Genomic DNA, 20,361 nt, shown 5'->3' on the forward strand with positions numbered 1-20,361 from the left:
TGGGATTTTCAGCAAGATTGCACGAACGTCATTTTGATCATTCCTAACAGTATACATCAATTCTTATGCACTATATAATCAACCTTTTCCAAATGACTTCCAGACAGTTTCATTTAAAATGTATTTGCATGAGGAGTACTGAACTTAAAGAGAAGGTTGAGTTCTGGGAAGAGGTGACAAATAATTTATTAGCATTAATCATTGTATTATACAAGTGTGGAAGAACATCAGATAAAACATGTTCTCTGAAAAGCATGGCTTTTTACACCGCATGTTCGTGTAGTCCCATATACATCTTTCTGTGTACAGTGCTTGTAACTTTACCAAGATTGGGCCAAATTTCTTATCATTTTGATGATTCCAGAACCTTGCAGTACACACCAATACTTATATGCTAGATGATCAACCCTTTCTGATCGATTCAACAACGTTTCTTTCACAATGCAATCGCATGACCAGAACTCAACTTTATCTTTAAAGTTTGATCCTACCTAAATTCAAGTGAATTAATGCCCTTCTGGCCCTCAGCATCTTTGGTTTTGAGACATTACAGATTCAGTCTTATCTGAATAATCACTTTGTAGAACTTTCCATCATCTCAACTTAGATCAGACTGCAGGTGCTGGATAACAGTCTCCTTTCATAGCTTGGGTTGTTCAGGTTTACCAATGTTCTGGAGACGCCCCTGGAGACCAGACCACGCCTTCTCAACCTGAAAGAACAATCATAGCCTTACAATTATATCTTGGCTTTGAACAACATAAAGATTGGGTGTAGTAGAGACAGAGAATGCATGGTGTTTTTATCATAACAAACATATATGTGCCCCCCCCTCCCCCTAATCTGGCAATCCTTATGTACAAAATAATAATTTTATTGGGCTCTTCAGATATTTTTTTTTATTGTGCTCTACCCCCACCTTACAGAATCATGGAATACCTCAATGTTAAAGCTTATCTGCCATAGTTTACAGGAGGGATTACACCGGCCTGCAAGGTCACTGGACAGGTGGTTATCTCATCAACTCAGCTTTCAGTTAACATAAGAAAAAGAGGATCATGGGAGACCAATGGTCACCGATTAGGCATTGTTTGTTATATAGAGGGCGCAAGTAGCTACAAGTAGTGCAGTGGGCCTTTAAGCGATACAAATTTAATAATGCCCTTCTGGTTCTCAACAGATGATAAAAGACTAAAACCTACATCAAACCATTCTCAGTATATAGGAGATCTGGGGAGTGTTTCACAAAGACTAAGATTGACTTTAAGTTGGACTTAAGTACGGCAGGCTGTTCATGCCACTGTTTGCTCTTACCATTTACTGGCATTGGTCTCTCCAAGTGCCATACGAATCATGGTCACAAATTTATAGAATTTACATTTATTTGATAATTCATTATTAAGGAAAAAATATTATCTAAAGATCATAATGGTGAGAGCAAACAGTGGCATGAGTCCAACTTAAAGTTGATCAGAGTCTTTGTAAAACACTCCCCAGGTGCTCTGAAAATTGCTCCAGCGACCATTGCTAATGATTGTGATAATAATAATAATAATAACAATAATATTCAATTTTTATATAACGCTTAATACAAATGTCTCTAAGCGCTTTACAAATATACTATTACTCCGGTCATTGGATTCAGTGCATACCTGCCAACCTGAGACAAGAGAAATTAGGAGTAAATTTTTCTGGATGGACTACGAGGTCGCGAACCACCGAAGGATTGGGGTAGTAGCCCGTAGATTGGGGGGGGGGGGGGGGGGGTACACAGGACTTTAGGGTCTATTTTTTTTTCTCTCCATTTTAATGGTGCAAATGGGCCTTTTCCTTCAACCTTTTCGCCCCACACATAAACAATTTTTGAAATGTGAACACTCACAAAACTACATGTTTCACTACCCACCTCATTTAGGAGCCCTATTTTGCAAAGGTATATAGTAGTAGTAATCCAAAATAAATCCGAGGAAGTCCGGTAAATAACAAGCTTCCACTATCGCAGTCATCGCACAAGCATTGAAGAAAACACGCCAATGTATACAGTGTTTATGCACGGCGTATCAACTGCACATGTAATATAAATACACGTGGGCTGTACGCAGGTATGAATAAACATCCCCAAATTGCTGATGTGAGATGCTTGTAGGATACTTTACAGGACAGAATGGACATTTTTCCATTGAAAATGGCGGACGCACACATAACATATTAATTTTAAAAAAATTATTTAAAAAAAAAAAAAAAAAAAAAAAAAATTAAAATTAAAAAAAATCGGAGTTTTGAGGCATGCACTCGGAATTCGGAGTTGGTATGAAAAATGCGGAGAAACTCCGCCTAAATCGGGGTGGTTGGCAGGTATGTCAGTGCTTGGCCGCACACAATGTGTGCACAATCTCCACTCCCTGGGGAACATTCCAGCCGGGCGTTATCACATCAAAATTATAGGGTTAGTGTTAGGGTTGCAATAAGGTTTAAGTGAGGTTTAGTGCTGGGTCCTGGGTTAAAGTTAGGAATACAGTAAGGGTAGGAGATTATAAGCAAAGCAGTTCTTGAAGGAGTAACTGTTGTTGTATTACTAGCTGGTCAGCATACCTGTTTCTGTGTGATTTCTGGTTCCCATTTAGTACATAGAACCACATTACTCCTAGCAACCCTCTCCTCGTTGGTCATCTGGGATTCAATCCTCTGTAGAGCTCTCTCCTCTACTAATCCGTCTCTCTCCATGATGCGCTGTACTGCCTGCCAGACATAGCAACAATACAGAAATAAAATCTTGACATGTATTTCCATTTACAGAACTCAAGATAATTTTTACTGATAGAAATGACAAGCTCAGCTAGACTAAATGTTATTTCGGCAGCTGATTTGGTCTTTGACCAACAAAAGTTAATGCATCAAGAAAGAATTATTACAAGCACATTCATGACCTCGCCTACCGGTATTCTGAATTACCTGAAGGTATTATAATCTGAGTTATGACCCCTGTAGACATAGTAAAATGAACCTCTCACTTGCTTTCTCTCTTTCTTTCTCTTTCTCTCTCCCTTTCTTTCATTCTCTCTCTTTATCTCTTTCTGTCTCCGTCTCTCTGGGTCTCTCTCTCTCTCTCTGTCTCTCTTTCTCTCTCTCTCTCTCTCTCTCTCCCTTTCCCTCTCTCTGAATACACATTGAGATATTGTGTGAAAACTATACCTCTTTCTTTGGAATAATGCATGTCCATACTTCATGGGTGAACTGATCCCAGTTAGCTTCTAATAGAACTGCAGCATCTAGAATGCAGATTGTTTTACCTGCAGTAAGATATAAACAAATATTGAAACCCAATTCTAACCATATTATCCACACTGTATCTGTTATGCTTTCCATGGAAAGGGACATGACTGTGTGTATAGAAACTAAAATGAATCCGAATCCGACTGATATTTTTGTTGGTTTCCAGATACCTTAACCCTTACTGTACTGGGCTATTTTGAGCACTCTCTGACTGGGGGGGTCCTGGGAGGCCCCCCCCCCCTATGATCTCGGCCGTCAAATGTCCAATGAGCGCGAAAATTTGCACGTTTGTAGATATTTACATAAGGAACAAGATGGTATAATTAGTTTTTTCCTAATATGCAAATTTTTGTCGTTATAGCCTAATTAATTATGCAAAATGCTAATTTTATGCATTTTACAGAAAACTCTACATATTTGTCCGTAGACTTGTGAAGAATCTTGCAAATGTATTGAATAAATGTTTCCTTCATCTCAAATTCATGAGGTTTCATTATTTTTATGATATTTGAAAATGCATAGGTTAATTTGCATAAATTATGAATACGCATTCATGAATATCAAATCTGGTAATATATACAGGGAACTAGAATCATTACAAAAATTGTCAGACTCCACTATTTTAATGTTGAAACTCATTATTCATATGAAACTTCTGTTTTAACACAAAATAGTTAGTTGATGTAATTAATAATGATAATTTATGCAAATTTGATGCAATTTTCAACTATTTATTTTCTTATGTATTTTATTGATTTTTTTTTCTTATTAGGTGGTCTGTCAACGACAGATCACCTATTGTTTTCGTCAGAATTTTCTTTCTTCTTTATTATTATTCTTTATTTTTATTTATTGTTCCCACTTTTTTGTTCCGACGATAACTCACGATCAGTTTAGTCAATTTCGTTCAATTTTGGCACAGTCATAGGTCATTGTCATAAGACGTGACAGGAACATTTTCAAGGTCATCAAGTCTTCATGACGTCATCCAGGCGCCATTTTGTGTTTTTTGGGGTACTTTTTACTCATGATCATATCTTCATAACGGAAAGGCATTTCTCATTTATATTTATCATGATTAGGGTCAATATTCGTCCGGTCAGTTTCAGGTCAGAAAACGCGCGCGCATGCGTACGTCCGCGCGTTAGCGCGCGTGCAAAAAATAAAAATGCTTTAAATCGTCTCAAATTAATTTTGCATACGTTTCAGGCCATTTTAAGCATTTTAAGCAAAAACGCGCACACGCGCATGCGCGCGCATTTTTGTGCGTACTGGCATTTAGCAACATAAAATTGCCAATTTTTTTCAGTCATCATAATTGAATCATTTTTCCAAGCATTTTGATACCTTGTTCACCTTTTTCTGCCCATTAATAACGGAATGAGCATCCGTTAAGATACATGTCCGTGCGTGCGAGCTCTTGTAATACATAGCATATATGGGCAAAAACATCCCATTTTAAAAATCGAAATAGCTCTTCAGATATTCCATTGACCCCCAATTTGTATATCATGGTTGGAAAAAGCATGAGTTGGAGATATGATTTCATACCACCCTGACTCGTACAAAGTGAAACAAAGTCTTAATATTGGCATCTAAACTCCAAAAAATGTATTTTGTTGATGACGTCATTTTTGTCTTTGTTTAATTGAGATTATCTCACTTATCGGTGATCGATTTTCTTCCAGATTTTGATATGTTGTAGCTGAGATAATTCTCTATCACAAATATTCTTTTATTTTTTATTTAAATGACGTCATCATACTTTAATATTCGATTAAAGACGACAATGCATAATTTGTTATATTTGCGTGTTATGTCTATGGGAGGTCACTTTTTTCAAAACATGAATCTGCATGACAAGGTGTTTTGACCAGTATCTCGGTTGTTATTCAACAGTTTTCTCCCAAATTTTAGTATGTTGTAGCTGAGACTATTTGCTATCTAAATATTTTCTCATTTTTTTAATCAGTTGTCAGGATCATGCTTATGCTCATCATCATCATTAACATTATCGTTTTTATCGTCATATAACATTATCATTATCATCATCATCATCATCACCTTTACTATCATGATCATCACCATGTTCATCATGATCATCATTGTTTACATGTCTATATAACTTCTCCCATTCTCAAATCTATCATAAGACATAGACAGACCACCTTATTCGTCTTCGTGACGAATTAAATTCTAGTATTTTAATTGAATTTGTACAAAAACACAATTCAATTAAAATAAATTTGTGACCACTTTTTTGTGTGCACGATTACTCAAAATTGAACCGTCCAATTTCTTTCAAATTTAATACAGTCATAGGTCATCATCTTAAGACGTGACAGGAACATTTTCAAGTTCATCAAAATATCATGACGTCATCTAGGCGCCATTTTGTGAAGTGCTCTGAGAATCAACTCATGATCATATCTTTATAACCGTAAATCATTTCTCATTCATATTTATAACGATTATGGTCAATATCCGTCCAGTCAACTTAGGTAAATAAACGCGCGCGTACGTGTCCGTCCGCGTGTCGGTGCGCGCAAAAACAAAAAATGCTCATAATCACTTTTTGATCAAATTAGAGTACGTTTTAGGCCATTTCAAGCATTTCGAGAATTTTGCGTGCGCACACCTTTCCGCGCGCATAAATTTGCGCGCACGTTTTTGTTCGTAATGGTCGAACGCAACCTTAAATGGTCATTTTTTGTCTATCATAGTATTTCCCATTTTTTTCCGATCAATTCGATACCATGTTTTTCTCATTATGACCATTAATAAGGAAATGACCGTCCGTTTAAGGTAAATGTCTGTGCGTGCGAGGTCTTATAATACATAGCATATATGGTCAAAACATGCCTATACAAAATACATTATAGCTCTTTAGGATGCAAGTTGACCCCACAATTTTTTGCGTGTCAAACTCGTGAGAAATAATCGAGCCAGTTGTAAATAACATCGCGCACCAGCTGCTGGTGACAATGACAATGTATATTACGCGTATAACAAAATGCGCACCATACACAAACTCTATTGTGACGTCACAATCAGACCCATATCTCCGTCGTTTTATCTTTGTTTACGCTGAGCGTTGAGTATGTTGTAGCTGAGAAAATAAGCTATCGCAAGTGCGCCTTTTATTTTTCGATCAGATGCCGGGATCATGCTCATATATTTCACTTACAAAGTGGGATTTGATAATTCCATTTTACGTTTACGTGTAATCTCTAAGGGAAATGTTTTGGTATATCGGTAACGCACTTGACTTCCGACCTCGAGGTCCCTGGTTCGAGTCCGGGCGTCTCCAACAATTTTTTTTCTTCACTTTTTTTTCTTTTTGACCTTTCACTCTTCCATCTCCTTTGAATATTAAAACACGTACAATCGCAAATAATGTAATAAACAACCATATTTACTTTATTATTACCCTATTATCACTAGATCCATTACTTTTTGCATGTAATCCTTATGGAAGATGACTTTTTCCTCAAATCTGGATTCTACATTCTTGTCTTTTGCGAGCAATATCGCCGTTATTTCGGCTTGATTTTTGTTGATTTTTGAGTATGTTGTAGCTGAGACTATATACTATCTAAATGTTCTCTCATTTTTTTCAGTCTGTCATCGTAGTCTGTTGATGATAATCATCAACATCATCATAATCATCATGATAATCATCATCGTCATCACCATTACTACCAAGATCATCATCATCATGATCATCATGATGATCATCATTGTTTACATGTCTATATAACTTCTCCCATTCTCAAATCTATCATAAGACATAGACAGACCACCTTATTCGTCTTCGTGACGAATTAAATTTCTAGTTATATCTATTGTTTTATATCTAATGTATTCTTTTGTTCTGAAATACATCAAGTTACTTTGAGAAACATATAAAAGCAATTTGATATCAATTCATATCTTCACATTTCTGCTTGTACATGAATATATGCAATTATAGCACTTTTTTGATGACATGCGCATACTAATTGTTATGTAACACCTTACAGGTATATCCGATTTTGACGAAAATGGTATCAAAATGTGCGTAAGACTTGAGGGAAAAAAGTCATGAAACGACAATTCAAAATTTTGAGCGGTTGCGGCGCGATCTCTGAAAATGTCGAGGGGGGGGGGCCTCCCAGGCCCCCCCCCCCCCCCAGTACAGTAAGGGTTAACTCTTGTTATGTCAATGGAAAGTGACTCTCCTTCACACAGGCCCTCAAATCAATGCATTATCAAAATATGAATGTACTACAATCTTATGAAATAACATTTACTGCATGAACACATCTTAAATCTTTGCAAACTATTACAGGAAATAAATTTTGCATATTTGGTCTCTCACTGTACTTTTGCCGCATGTGTATAGACAAAAATAGCTGACAAGCTAACATTTATCTTCCAAACCATTTTTCTAGGGTACCTAGGTGTCCATGAGATATTTTTGGCTGATTCTGTATCATATGATCCATTATTGATAAATATGTGTAGGTCCTTCTGCTCTTGATTTCGATGGTCCACATTCTGAACATAAAAGAAACTGCTTTAGTCGACTTTGTCACACATGCAGTGTCTACGGAACACTATGAACAGGACCTATTTGACAGTCTAGGGCTTCATTTCCCATCAGAGTTATATGAAAATAAGATTCTCAAGGCAATCCAGTCAAACAAAAACGAGGGTGCTGTGACATATGCTCCAGCAACTCCAGGCTTTATTTTGTCAAGAATTATAGGGTAAGAGTTGCCGATGGGTTCTGGTTTGGTTCTGGTTAGGTTTGGGGTAATGGGTTAGGGTTATGGTCTAGGGTCAAAGTTAAGAAATCAGTTAGTATAGCATTTCGACCGCAGAGCAATTGTCACCAAAGCAAAGGTCGTACAAGTGGAAGGGCTTATAATGATAATAATACATTTATAGAGCGCAGAAACATTAAAGGTAATACAAAGTTTTGGGAAATTTTGAAAATTTGGTGAATAGTGATTCTTTACAATTTTGATATATTTGGATGCCCCTGCGGATGTATTTTAGCACTAGAAAATTTAGCCCCTAAAACACTTCTATTTTCGCGAACAATTGAATATAAAAATTTACCGGTGCTCCCGGTAAATTTTGATAAATTTCAAATAGCGCCTTTGGCCGTACAATGGTAGCTGCGACCATGAAACTCTCAGTATATGTAGTTGTGATATATCCTTTCCAAACGGGAATAGCTAATCGGTCGATTTTAGTCAAGAAACATTGTTTTATAGCTTAATTAATATCTTGACCTTGAGAGGGAGCTATACAACATAAAGAGTTTATTAATTAAAATTTCATTACTTTAGACTCGATTTCAACTGCGACAACGATCACTGAATATTGTAGGATTGCATAAGCTTAAAATATGTTGATTTGAACCAAATTCATGACCCCATACCAAAACTTTGTATTACCTTTAAGTATATATTCTACTGCACTACAAGAGCTCCTGATAAGCTTAGATTTGCAGTTAATTGAAAAGATGTATTTTCAGTTTTATTTACAGATATTCACAAATGGTGATTACCTGACTTCAAATGGAAAGTTATTCCAGAGTTTTGGGGCTGCACAAGCAAATGCTCGATCACCAAATGTTATTTTTGTTTTGATAGATCATGGAATCTGCAGCAACAAAGTATCTCAGGAACTGCACAAGTTGTGATTGTGTTGATTAAGTTTGAGATTCGACTGTTCTTTGATATAAGAGGGAGCTTGACCGAGAAGTGCTTTATATACAATCAGCAAGATTTTGAATGTTATTCTCTGGCGTATTGGTAACCAATGTAGATTTCTTAAAATTGGGGTGATCAGTGTGAATTTGGAACACCCACAGATGAGCCTTGCACAGGTGTTTTGAACTCGTTTCAATCTCACTTCTTACCCTGTACAGTGTAGTCATCAATCTGAGATTGAGCTAGTCTTTGGACTGAGGGCCAGACTATCTTGTTAAGGGCCTGCAGTCTAGCTGGATTAGAGAACACTTTGGGTCCTAGTACGACCTTAAGCCCTTCTTACCTTGTGTAGTGTATTCATCAATCTGGGATTGAGCCAGCCTTTGGATTGAGGGCCAGACTATCTTGTTCAGGGCCTGCAGTCTGGCTGGATTAGAGAACACTTTGGGTCCAAGTACTGCTCTGTTTATCCTCTCATCTTCACCAAGAACATCTGAAAATTGGTTTTAGAGAGAGAGAAAAAAATCTTATGAATCCAAAAGAAAATAATTCAGCTTTACGCTACCTAACTATGAAAAGAACAAATCTGGAACCATATATTGCCCTGAGATATGATGACAAAGCAATAGATCACATATATGATACAAATAAAAGTAGACGAACAAGAATCAAATGAAAATATAAATATGAAATATATATATATATATATATATATATATATATAATATCCACAAGAAGACACAATGATAAAATAAAGCATAAAATGGATTTCATTGGATAAATGAATAATCACTCTATTTTGAAGCGAAAGTATTTGAATTTCGATTTCTTTTTGTATATCTATATATGGCTGCCATGTGTACCAGACAATACATAAAAAACAGAGGATGAAAAAAGACCCTGATGTAATTCAATAACTGCCTGGTGCAAGGGACTAAGCAAGGATCTGCGCAATCTTCAAGGCCTTGAAGCAGCACTTTCCTTGGAAGAAGAAGCAGAAGTTTTACCTTGTCCAAACTCTTCAATGATCTGTTGATGTGCCAGCGTGCCCGGTTCGTACGCCCTATGACCTAGCTTATCACAGTCTATGATAGCAGCACCTAACCCTTCAAGCCTTCTACATACCGATGACTTCCCGCTGGCTATTCCACCTGTCAGGCCGATGATGTAAGGGGTGGGTTTCTCTCCTACTATCTGCAAGGTGACAAGGATAGGATTAAAGATTGCTCTTGCTATTCTTTGAGTAATGATGATTAACTTTTCTCCAAGCCACTTTTTTTATTCCTGCATATATTGCTTTCTACAGTATTTGTGCTAGAGGCACTGAGTCAATTACAATTTAGCACCTGTAAACCCATTAGGCATTTCAGTTAGTCACCATTTTACAGAATAATTGCATATCATATTCAATTACTCTGTAAAATGGCCACAATAGATAATGTCACATATGATATGTGGCATTATCTGTCGGCAGTAGATGGAGTAGCAGAATAGCATACTCTTTTTAAAAAAATTTCTTCTCATTCTACTTGATTTTAATTTTTCTCATTACTTTCTGTTTTTCTAATTTTTCCCCATCTTCTTCATTCCTCTCCTTCTCTTTGCATTTTACCTCGCCCTCCTCCTCATTCCCTAACCCTACCCACCCCCCCCCCCCCTCTTCCTTCTCATTCGCTCTTCTCAATTCTCATTCGCTCTTCTCAATCCTCCTTCCTCTTCATCTCCTCCATCCTATTTCATTTCGTTTCATCTTTCTTGATCCATGTTAATACACAGGAATTATGTTTCCAAGGTACGATAATTTTGCAATTACAATGCATATAGAACATAAAAAGAATCACACTAACGTTTTACAATTTTTTATATGTTTGCCTACATGCATATGATTATTTATTTACATATACGCAATGCATTTTATGAATGCATTATCATCATTCTTTAATGTATTTAATATACATATTGGTTTCAGAATATTTAAATAATAATGATATTTGCCTGGTATAGCTCTTTTATCATGGATGAATTAGATGAGAAGATAGATAACAAACCTTGGGTGGTTGTAGTAGCTTCCCCAGAAGTCTAGCTCTTGTGGAAGATGAACTGACTTTAGCTTCCTCATGTTGAGCATGGTTCTGATCAGGTACAATGTCTATTGAATGGACAGAAAGCTCCGTCATATTCTGAAATGAAAGGCGAGACAACATTGTATTGCAGACATGAAATGAGGTAAACATTCAGTCATCTCATGGAAAATGCTTTCAAAAGAGAGTGTGGATTTATATCCTAAGATCAAGCAAATTATTGATTTGAAATACACCAGGTATGAAAATGATATCAGTTGAATATCTTTTCTGTCTTATCAGTATTTTATGTAATCTGTTGGATTCTATACAAACAGCTCTATTCTATCATTCTATATAGAATTGTTCTTTTTTGTTTAAATCCACATCAGACAAAACATTTGCCTTTCTGCCTGCATACATCTCCCCACCTACAACGTTATATAGGTCGTATTGTTGCTCTGGTTGACAAATTTTACACAGATAAAAATAAAATTATTCCCAAAAGAACAAAACCTAAAAGGGCAAGGTTAGGGCAGTCAATAAAGCAAACTGTACACAGTCCTTTTGATACACTCCAGAAATTTACCAATTTCACTTCAAGGATGAAAATACAGAGAAGAATCCTACCTTTTCAAGCCTCCGCTTGTTGACGCTGTCACCTCCCTTCCTGGTCTCCTCGCTGACGACGATGCAATCTATATCAGGAACCACAATACTTGGTCCAAACGGATCAGTGATGGGTACGACTGCTTCGCTGTGCAGGAGGCAGGGCTTTACGTCCTGGATGAACTGAGTGACGCCTTCCAAGCGCTCTGCGAGAGGCAGGATCAGCTCCATCAAAGTCTTATCTAAGATTAAAACAAAGATGTGTCATTTGTGAATAACTTTTACTTTTTGATGAAATCTGCTAAAAGTTTGATTCATGATATTACGATCAGTAGAAAATCACTCGTTTTCAAGGCAATTAATAGTTAACTATCTAGTAGAGGCTATTTTTTTTTTACTACAACTTACAAGAGGGATTTCAAATGTAGGCTGCTCATTGCCGATTACCTGATTACCATGTAACACAATGAATTTTCATTGTTAAATGGATAATAAAGATGAGCCTTTCCTTATAAACCTTAAGTAATGAAGTTGATCTGAAGTGCATGCCATCTTATGTCACAACTGCACTTCTATTCTTGTCACTGTTTGGCGCTATAATCTCTCTGTAAATGTCCATGGCGCTAAATTTGTGTTCAATCATCATTCATCCTTGGATAAAAATCTAAATTGATTTTCATCACATTGTCGCTAATGTCATTTATTCTCTAGCATTTGGCCGATGAAATTATATTCCTAATGTTCATAGTACCATACAGCACAGTATATGGGTAAGTAAAGTGATAATTTATGACAGCAAAAAATGTTCTCTTTATCAAACATGCGCAAGTACTGCGAAAAAAAGAAACATTACTTACTTTCAAGCATGGGGCCATCAGTGACACCCACTGTGATCTTTTCCGTTGCTCTCAACGCTGAATCTGACAGCAGTATCTTGTGTCCTGCATGCAGCCTGTCAAAGGTCCCTCCGAGACAAACATGTCTGTATGTCTTCAAGACCCTGTCTCCTTGACCTTGCGTTGCTGCCGTTGATCCTGTTGCTGCTGCTGACTCTGTTCCTTTAGACGCTGTAGGTCCTGCAGTTGATCCTGCTGTGTTAGACCTTGTTTCATCCGTGGCAGGTGTGGTAAAGAGTTTCTCTACCCTTGGTTCCCGCTGGATGACTATCCACTGGGAGAGATGGCTTAGGATCTGATCTGAGGGCAGCAGACTGTCTGTCATCACCAGCTGAGGGGAGGAGCTCAAGATTTGGGGACGGCTGGGTACTGTATATGAACAAATGAGACGTGTCACACACAAACAAATCCTGGACAATGTCACAAGATATAATTTTCCCCTTTTTTGCATAATGTGTTATTTCTCAGCTTTATGTAAATACATGTATATGATATGTTTATGTTTGGAATGTACCTACCCTTATTTACCCTTATAAAGGTATGCGTATGCGGAGAGAGGAGGTTATTTGGAGAAAAAAATGGATCAATTAGGGAAGCAAAAATTATGACTCACAAACAATATGCCCTCCCTCAAAAAAACTAAGGTATCCACAACTGAGAAATGAAATCTTGAAAACCGTACTGTTTGGGTCGTATGTTATTTTTTACAGCCGGTCGGAACGCACCTGGCAATCACAATATCACTTGGGAGTGTAAGTGGTTTAACTACTTTGTATGACTTGCAATAGCGAGGCCTCTTTCTCTCCCTCTCCCTCTTTCTCTCTCTCTCTTCCTTTCCCTCTTTCTTTCTTTCTCTCTCTTCCCCTCTCTCTCTCTCTCTCTCTCTCTCTCTATCTCCCCCTCTCTCTATGGGGACAGGTTCTCGTGGTTTGATTACGCATGCTACTATATTGACAGATATGATGACGGTACCTGAATGTAAGGTGTGGCATAATTATGTAATTGGGAAAAGTAATATTTCAAAAGTATATTCTGTGGGTTTATATTGTTTTTTACAGCCTATCTGAACTCACTTGGAATCACTACAACACTTGGCGGTGTAATTGCTTTAAATTAGGATACGTATATAAATTGTTATAACGGGAACTCCCTCTCTATCTCTCCCTCTCTCTCTCTCTCTCTCTCTCTCCCCTTCTCTCTCTCTCTCTCTCTCTCTCTTTCGCTCTCTCCCCTTCTTCAACTCTCTCTCTCTCTCTCTCTCTCTATGGAGATAGGTTCCCGTGGTTCGTTCGTTCGTGTCTCCTTAGATCAAGATTACTGTAATCTTTGATCTTCGAACGGTATGTAAATGTATTATGAGGCATTGCTAACTAAGAAAGTAATAATTATTTTTGTTTTCGTTATTTTGTTAGGAATTATTAATGTTTTCATTTAAAACACTGACGTTATAATGTTCTCTTTTCCGTTTTGTTTTTGTGTATTGTAATTGTTCAACCCTGCATGAGATGCATTTAATGTAATACAAATCTCTGTCCTGGGTTTTATGTCACATCTTTATTATTATGTTACATGTTTGGAAAACTACATGGGGTATGGACTATGTTGCGTGTTAACTAGTAATCCCACATAATTCCCTTTTTTAATTAAACTACTAAAAAGCAGTATCCCTCCAGACAAGAAAACACTTAATAAATGATCACATCCAGACAAATTGATTATGGTTAAAAACTGGTTCTATATTCTATCATTTCACATAAGATACAATGATTACAGAATTATCAGAAACCTCTTCTGTCTATCTCAACAGTGACAGACAATTAAACTATCACTAGGCCCTTGGTAGTTACTATTAATAATCAAACATAGATAACTTCCAACAGCACATTAATGTAAAGGAGACTCAACTTAGTCACTATGGTATTAATGATTACCGCTGAATACAAGTCTCGAAATATCAGGAGTCTAGCTGTTCAGTACAACTTAAAACAGTACTAAAACAAGTCAGTTAAATATCATTCCCACTGCATGAATAATAACAGTCAAGAAAATACTACTCAAATCTAAGCTAGACAGCGTTTAGATTTACTTACATAGGCACGAAATATTGTGGTTCAAGAAACCGCTAAACAAATCTCTACTTGTGTATGTGTACGGAATGCACAACACGAGAATACAACAATATATCGGTGGATCTAGACTATAGCAGATCTAGATCAGTAGACCAGGCATAGGCCTAGAACTAGTGCAATTATAAACATGTAAAATATGTGTTAGTAAGCGTACGCACTCAACAACAGGCACTCAGTCAGTCAAAATAAGGCCTCACAATGATAAACAATGCAAAGCATAAATCACAATATAATTAACGTTACGTGAGTCATTGGAGTTGAATTCAAAGTAGATCTTCTTCAAGTTCTAGGTAGATGTAGAAACTAGCTAGTCGAAAACAGTGGTCGATGAGCTGGTTGTCGATCGCGTAGAAAATGCAGACGATGATCGACGCTAGATGAACGATAACGATGATGCATGAAGACGATGACTACGTCTACAGTGATGAAGACAATGATGGTGCAGATGATGATGAAGACAACGATGATGAAGACAACGATGATGAAGACAACGATGATGAAGACGATGATGATGAATCAGTATAAACAGATGAATACAATGATGATGCAGTCAATGTCAATAGATCAACTTCAGTGACTTGCGATGCAGGTAGAAGAATCAAATGTCGAGACAATATCATATGAAGTCGATGATAAAAGGTTGTCAAACAATAATACAGGTGAGAAAAACGTTAGATCATATTAAATGTTCTATTCTCACTGCTGGTGAATTAAAGTGTCGTCAATGCTGAACATCGAGAGAGTCAAAATATATCTTGCAAAACGTACAAGAAGTAAATAGGTGAGCACGTCCACCGGGAATGGTCCGGGGACGTAGCAGTTCAATCCTCGTTGGATACAATTTTCTAGGTACAAATATCAACACAATAACAGCATGTGTGTATACCAATATTAAAACAGCTCACTGATTCCCGCACAGGAAAATCAGAAGAGCGCCAATCAACTACAGCGCGATTGGTTCAAAACAAGCGCACATGTATGTTAATAAGGCACGTGATCTAAATACTTATGAATAAATACGCGTACATCTATGTTAATTGGCCATGTGATCAAAATACTAATGAATAAACATCGTTATATAATAAATCGAGTTAAAACCAGTTCTGAGGACATGGCGTAATACCAAATCCTCGAACTCTCAATGACTTCTAAAGCGGCCATTTTGGATTAAAAACACAATATGTATACCAGTGAATTATAAATGAATGCACTGTAACATTTGTCGCTACACATGTATACTTTCTTGAATAAAGATGAACAAACAACAGGAATGTACCTACCCTTATTTACCCTTATAAAGGTATGCGTATGCGGAGAGAGGAGCTTATTTGGAGAAAAAAATGGATCAATTAGGGAAGCAAAAATTATGACTCACAAACAATATGCCCTCCCTCAAAAAAACTGTGACACAAACTTACAAGGCCAAATAACAAAAATGAAGTGTTTCTCGTCCCCCCCCCCCCCCCCAAAAAAAAAAGAAGCCAATTTAAAATTTTTAAAAAAGCCTGTGATATATAAAACATTTGTTTTGTCATACTTTGCACCAGTATACTCACATAGCACAATATCTGTGAATAAATAGGCTTAGCCAGCTATAATTAGCATGGCAGCCATCTTGGAAAAAAATAGCTAAAAATTGCAAAATAGTAAAGAGTAATGCCCTGCCTCCTCCTTTTGTTATAAAAGTCCGGACCAGAAACACAACATTTTTGTTATTTGGACTGATATATTAGCAGATACAAGGATCATATTATTCATTGAACATGTCAGTATAGATCACTCACCTGTGGAAGGGATGGCCAAGTTGCATGTGATATTACTCAGAAGAATCCTGACATCTAGAGAATGGTGAGAGTTCCCAGAGTAGGAGTACACCTGTGTGATGAAGCTGGCAAGCTCACTCGACACTGGGAACGGCAAGCAAGAACCAGTCTTTGCCAGGTCCAGGCCGGGTTGGATCTGGACATAGAGGACCCGTCGTATGCTCTTAGCTGCACTAGAGAGGATGACTTGGATGTGCTGACGGAGATGATTTAACGGAGCAGTGAGTAGGAGAACCCCCGTCTGAGCCATTGTCGCGACTTGATACAGCCACCAAGAGAACCTTAATACAAAAAAAAAATGCACTCAATTTCTGTACAGAAAAATGTACAATCGATCGTCATGTTGTTCTTGCTATTCACTTCCTGATTTTAATTCATATAAATATTGTTTGAATGAAATTTAAGATCACTAATATGTTCCTGCAATTCTTTAGCATGTCAGTTATCATAACACAGCATAATGGTTTATCAACAATAACTATACAATATCATACACAATAATAAATTACAGAAGTTTCTTTTCTTTCCTCTTTTCAGGCTATTATGTATTGTTACAAACCCTTCGTGTCCCTTGGCCTTGTTGGCTCTAATCCTTCAATTTATTGTAAATGTCTGTATCAATCGACCAAATTTATCTTGAGTGCCAAGCTAAAAAATTAGGCAAATGTGAATATATGGCATACAAGGGCATCGTTAGACCTTTTTCAGTGGGGGGGGGGGGGGGGGGGGGGCATAGAGGCCAATGATTACTGACAAAACATCTCACAGGTTTCAAACTTCTGCATTGATTGATATACTACACGCGGATCGAGTGAGAATACAAACACAGCTGACCCGACACAGCAACATATCTATGCGATTCTTTCTTGCTCCCTCGACAAGACGACTCCACCCAATAACCCCTCTCTCTTACTCCCACCCCTCCTCTCTCTCTCTCTCTCTCAGGCTCTTATCCCTCCCCCTTCTCTCCTCTCTTTCAGCCCCCGTTTCATTCCTTTCTTTTTCTCTTTTTTCTTCTTTTTTTCCTTTTCTCCTTTTCTTTCTTTCCTCTCCTTCCTCTTTCTTTCTTTCTTTCTTTCTTTCTTTCTTTCTTTTTTTCTTTCTTCTCTTCTCTTCTCTTTCCTTTCTTTTCCATTTTTTTCTTCTTCTTTTCCCTCTCATTTTTTACCTCCCCCTTTTCTCATTTTTCCCCAACAGCTCTACAAAAGCCTCTAGCAATCTAGCTAAAGTAGCAGCGCCCTTTTAGGCGCTAGTGTAGCAAGGTATCCAAAATATAGCCTACTAAAACAGACCCCAAATTTTGTGGTCATCATTACCCTAACCCTAACCCTAACCCTAACCCTAACCCTAGAACCCTAACCCTAACCCTAACCCTAACCCTAACCCTAGAGATAATGATAAACACGAAATTTGGGGTCTAAAATTTGAGGTCTGTTTTAGTAGGCTATATTTTGGATACCTTGCTACACTAGCGCCCGCTACACTAGCGCCCAATTTTACAGACAATATCCTGACTGATGGGTTGGGGGGGGGGGGGGTGTCGCACCTCCCACACCCTCCCTTTAGCGACGCCCCTGATGGCATATTGATTCAACTTTCTATTGTCAACGAGAAACAACAATTGCGATTACCGAGTGCGCGAGTGTGGGGTTGGCGGAGCCCTTGCCGAGTGCCGACCCTGGACCTGCGGCAGGCGCGGCTACTTCGCTCTCGTTATACTAGCCCTTCTGCTCTGAAAAGTTCACTCACAAAATAAAAAGCGGTCACCCGTTCAACTCTCCCTAAAACACTAAACTACTAATTCCTAACTTAGCCTATGGAGTCTGAAATATCTTAATCATATATGATCATTCGCCAGTATTTTCAGGATTAAAAAATGAGATAAATTAAGGGAATTTTACTTACAACGGCTCGGAGCTGAGATGATTTTGTTGAAATAATGGCTCGCCCAAACTTTATGGTGTCTTACAACCATCAAACGAAAAATGAAAGAAATCCTATAAAACTCCCCGTGTTTTTTTTTAGTTACCATTTATCTTTGCACAAATTCTCCTTCTATGATACGGTGAGGTTGCGCCATGTTTCTTGATTTTATCCACAGTTCTCTACAAAAGAGGATTTTTTGCATTCCTTTTCTCTATAATCGCCTCTTATGCCCGCTCTATTTTTCTTTCCTTTTTTTGCCGTGACTCCCAGTCCCACTCCCAGTGGCGCAAACACTTTTGGGGGTCCGCATCACCACCAAGTAGCAGAATGCAAGGGCGGCGGAGCGTCTTCCAAAATAGGGGGGGGGGGGCACCAACAAAAAAGGGCACTTTTTGGAAGAAAAAATGGGGCAACTACAAGGGGAAACATCACTAAAAACACAAGCACCATTTTAGACATTGGTAGGCCTATATAATATATATATATACCCCTACATCGTCATGATTGTGATTACACTATAGCAGGGATGACATCAATATTTGTTTCTTTCTGTATGTGGTAATGTTACAAGATACTGCTTAAGCAACATACTTCACAGATGGATGCGATGGTCTGAATATTAATTTTCGAGCGAGCGAAGGGAACATTATTCAAGCAAATGCAGTTTGAAAAATTACATCTTATAAGGAAGACAAAAAACAAACCCTGATGAGTATTAAACACAATCTAATGAAGAAAGACTGAAAAGTTCTTTTATTAGTAACATAATTATAACTGTTAATGCGAGTGAGCGTACCGATCGAGCTATAGTGAAAATTAAAGAAAAGGGGGCTCTTCGCCTTGAATTAGGGGTGCAGGTCACGGGGAAAGGAAACTAGGCACTTATCAGAAGGGAAAAGGACAGTTATTAGAGAAGAAAAGGTGCTCGTGTCAAAGAAAAATGGGAAATTATCAGAGGTGAAAATGGCACTTATTGCACCTGAAAAGGGACACTCAACAGAGATGAAAAATGGCACTTGTGAGAATAGAAATAGGGAATATGTTGATGGAACAGGGCACCGAGCAGATTTTTAAAAGGGGCATTTATCAGATATTTAAAAGGGGCATTTATCAGATATTTAAAATGGTCATTTTGAAAAAGGGGAGGGGCTCATATTAAAAAGGGAAAGGAGTTCTTATAACAAAGGAAAAAGTGCACTTATTAAAAAGGAAAAGGGGCACGAGTCAAAGTAAAAATGGGCAAAAATATCAGAGGTGAAAAGAGGAATTTCTCGCACCTGAAAAGAGGACAGTTACTACTGGTATCAGAAAGAAAAGGGGCACTTGTTCTATGTCAAAATGGACACTTTTGGGGTAACTCCCCCCCCCCCTCTCCATCGTGAATGCCACCTCTGGCATAATTGGCAAAAGTATTTTTAAAAAATCGGAAACACATGTCATTTCAGCAAACATTTGCAAATCACGGGTATCAAATTAGAAATAAACCACGTTTGACCCTCTTTTTCCGTCATCACGGTGAAGAAGATTCCATCTATAAGTGCTCCTTCTGGGGTAACATCGCTCCTTCTTTGGTACTTGATAGATGACCCTCCAAACTACTCCTTATGGAATTTTAACTGGATGTGGTGGTGGACACTGGACAGTGCATGACTTTATGGGAGGATTGAGAAAACAGGGCTGCCTGTATATAAGATCGTAGCAACCTTTTCTGAATGGTAATGCAATTTTACATTTGTAGGGGCTTATGAATTATATTGTTTTGAAATGTTATACATCGTACTAGCCTATTTACATTACCGTATCCAACACTGAAGGTGTTACGTTCAGCTTCTTAAAAAAAAAAAAAAAAAATCCTCGACCCTTTTATAACTTTTTAGTTTTTATATCTTTAAATTATGGATTTAAAAAAAAACATTATAATTAGGCTCATTTCTTTTTTC

The 20,361-nt window shown here is 37.6% G+C and overlaps 1 protein-coding gene across 1 annotated transcript; it reads right to left on the bottom strand.

Annotated features, from left to right (window-relative positions):
* Window positions 1–399: 399 nt before the first annotated feature.
* On the bottom strand, window positions 400–18,462 carry LOC579804 (bifunctional coenzyme A synthase). The gene is made up of 10 exons (XM_030990857.1): window positions 18,401–18,462; window positions 16,457–16,776; window positions 12,505–12,912; window positions 11,669–11,889; window positions 11,027–11,158; window positions 9,986–10,172; window positions 9,322–9,471; window positions 3,193–3,290; window positions 2,593–2,739; window positions 400–712 (listed from the first exon to the last, which is right to left on the bottom strand). The coding sequence occupies exons 2-10, from the start codon at window positions 16,743–16,745 to the stop codon at window positions 641–643; spliced, it is 1,704 nt and encodes a 567-aa protein (XP_030846717.1). The 5' UTR covers window positions 16,746–16,776; window positions 18,401–18,462; the 3' UTR covers window positions 400–640.
* Window positions 18,463–20,361: the final 1,899 nt, after the last annotated feature.

The sequence above is a fragment of the Strongylocentrotus purpuratus genome, unplaced genomic scaffold (genome assembly GCF_000002235.5).
Source record: "Strongylocentrotus purpuratus isolate Spur 01 unplaced genomic scaffold, Spur_5.0 spur5_scaffold_19, whole genome shotgun sequence".
Lineage (NCBI taxonomy): Eukaryota > Metazoa > Echinodermata > Echinoidea > Camarodonta > Strongylocentrotidae > Strongylocentrotus > Strongylocentrotus purpuratus.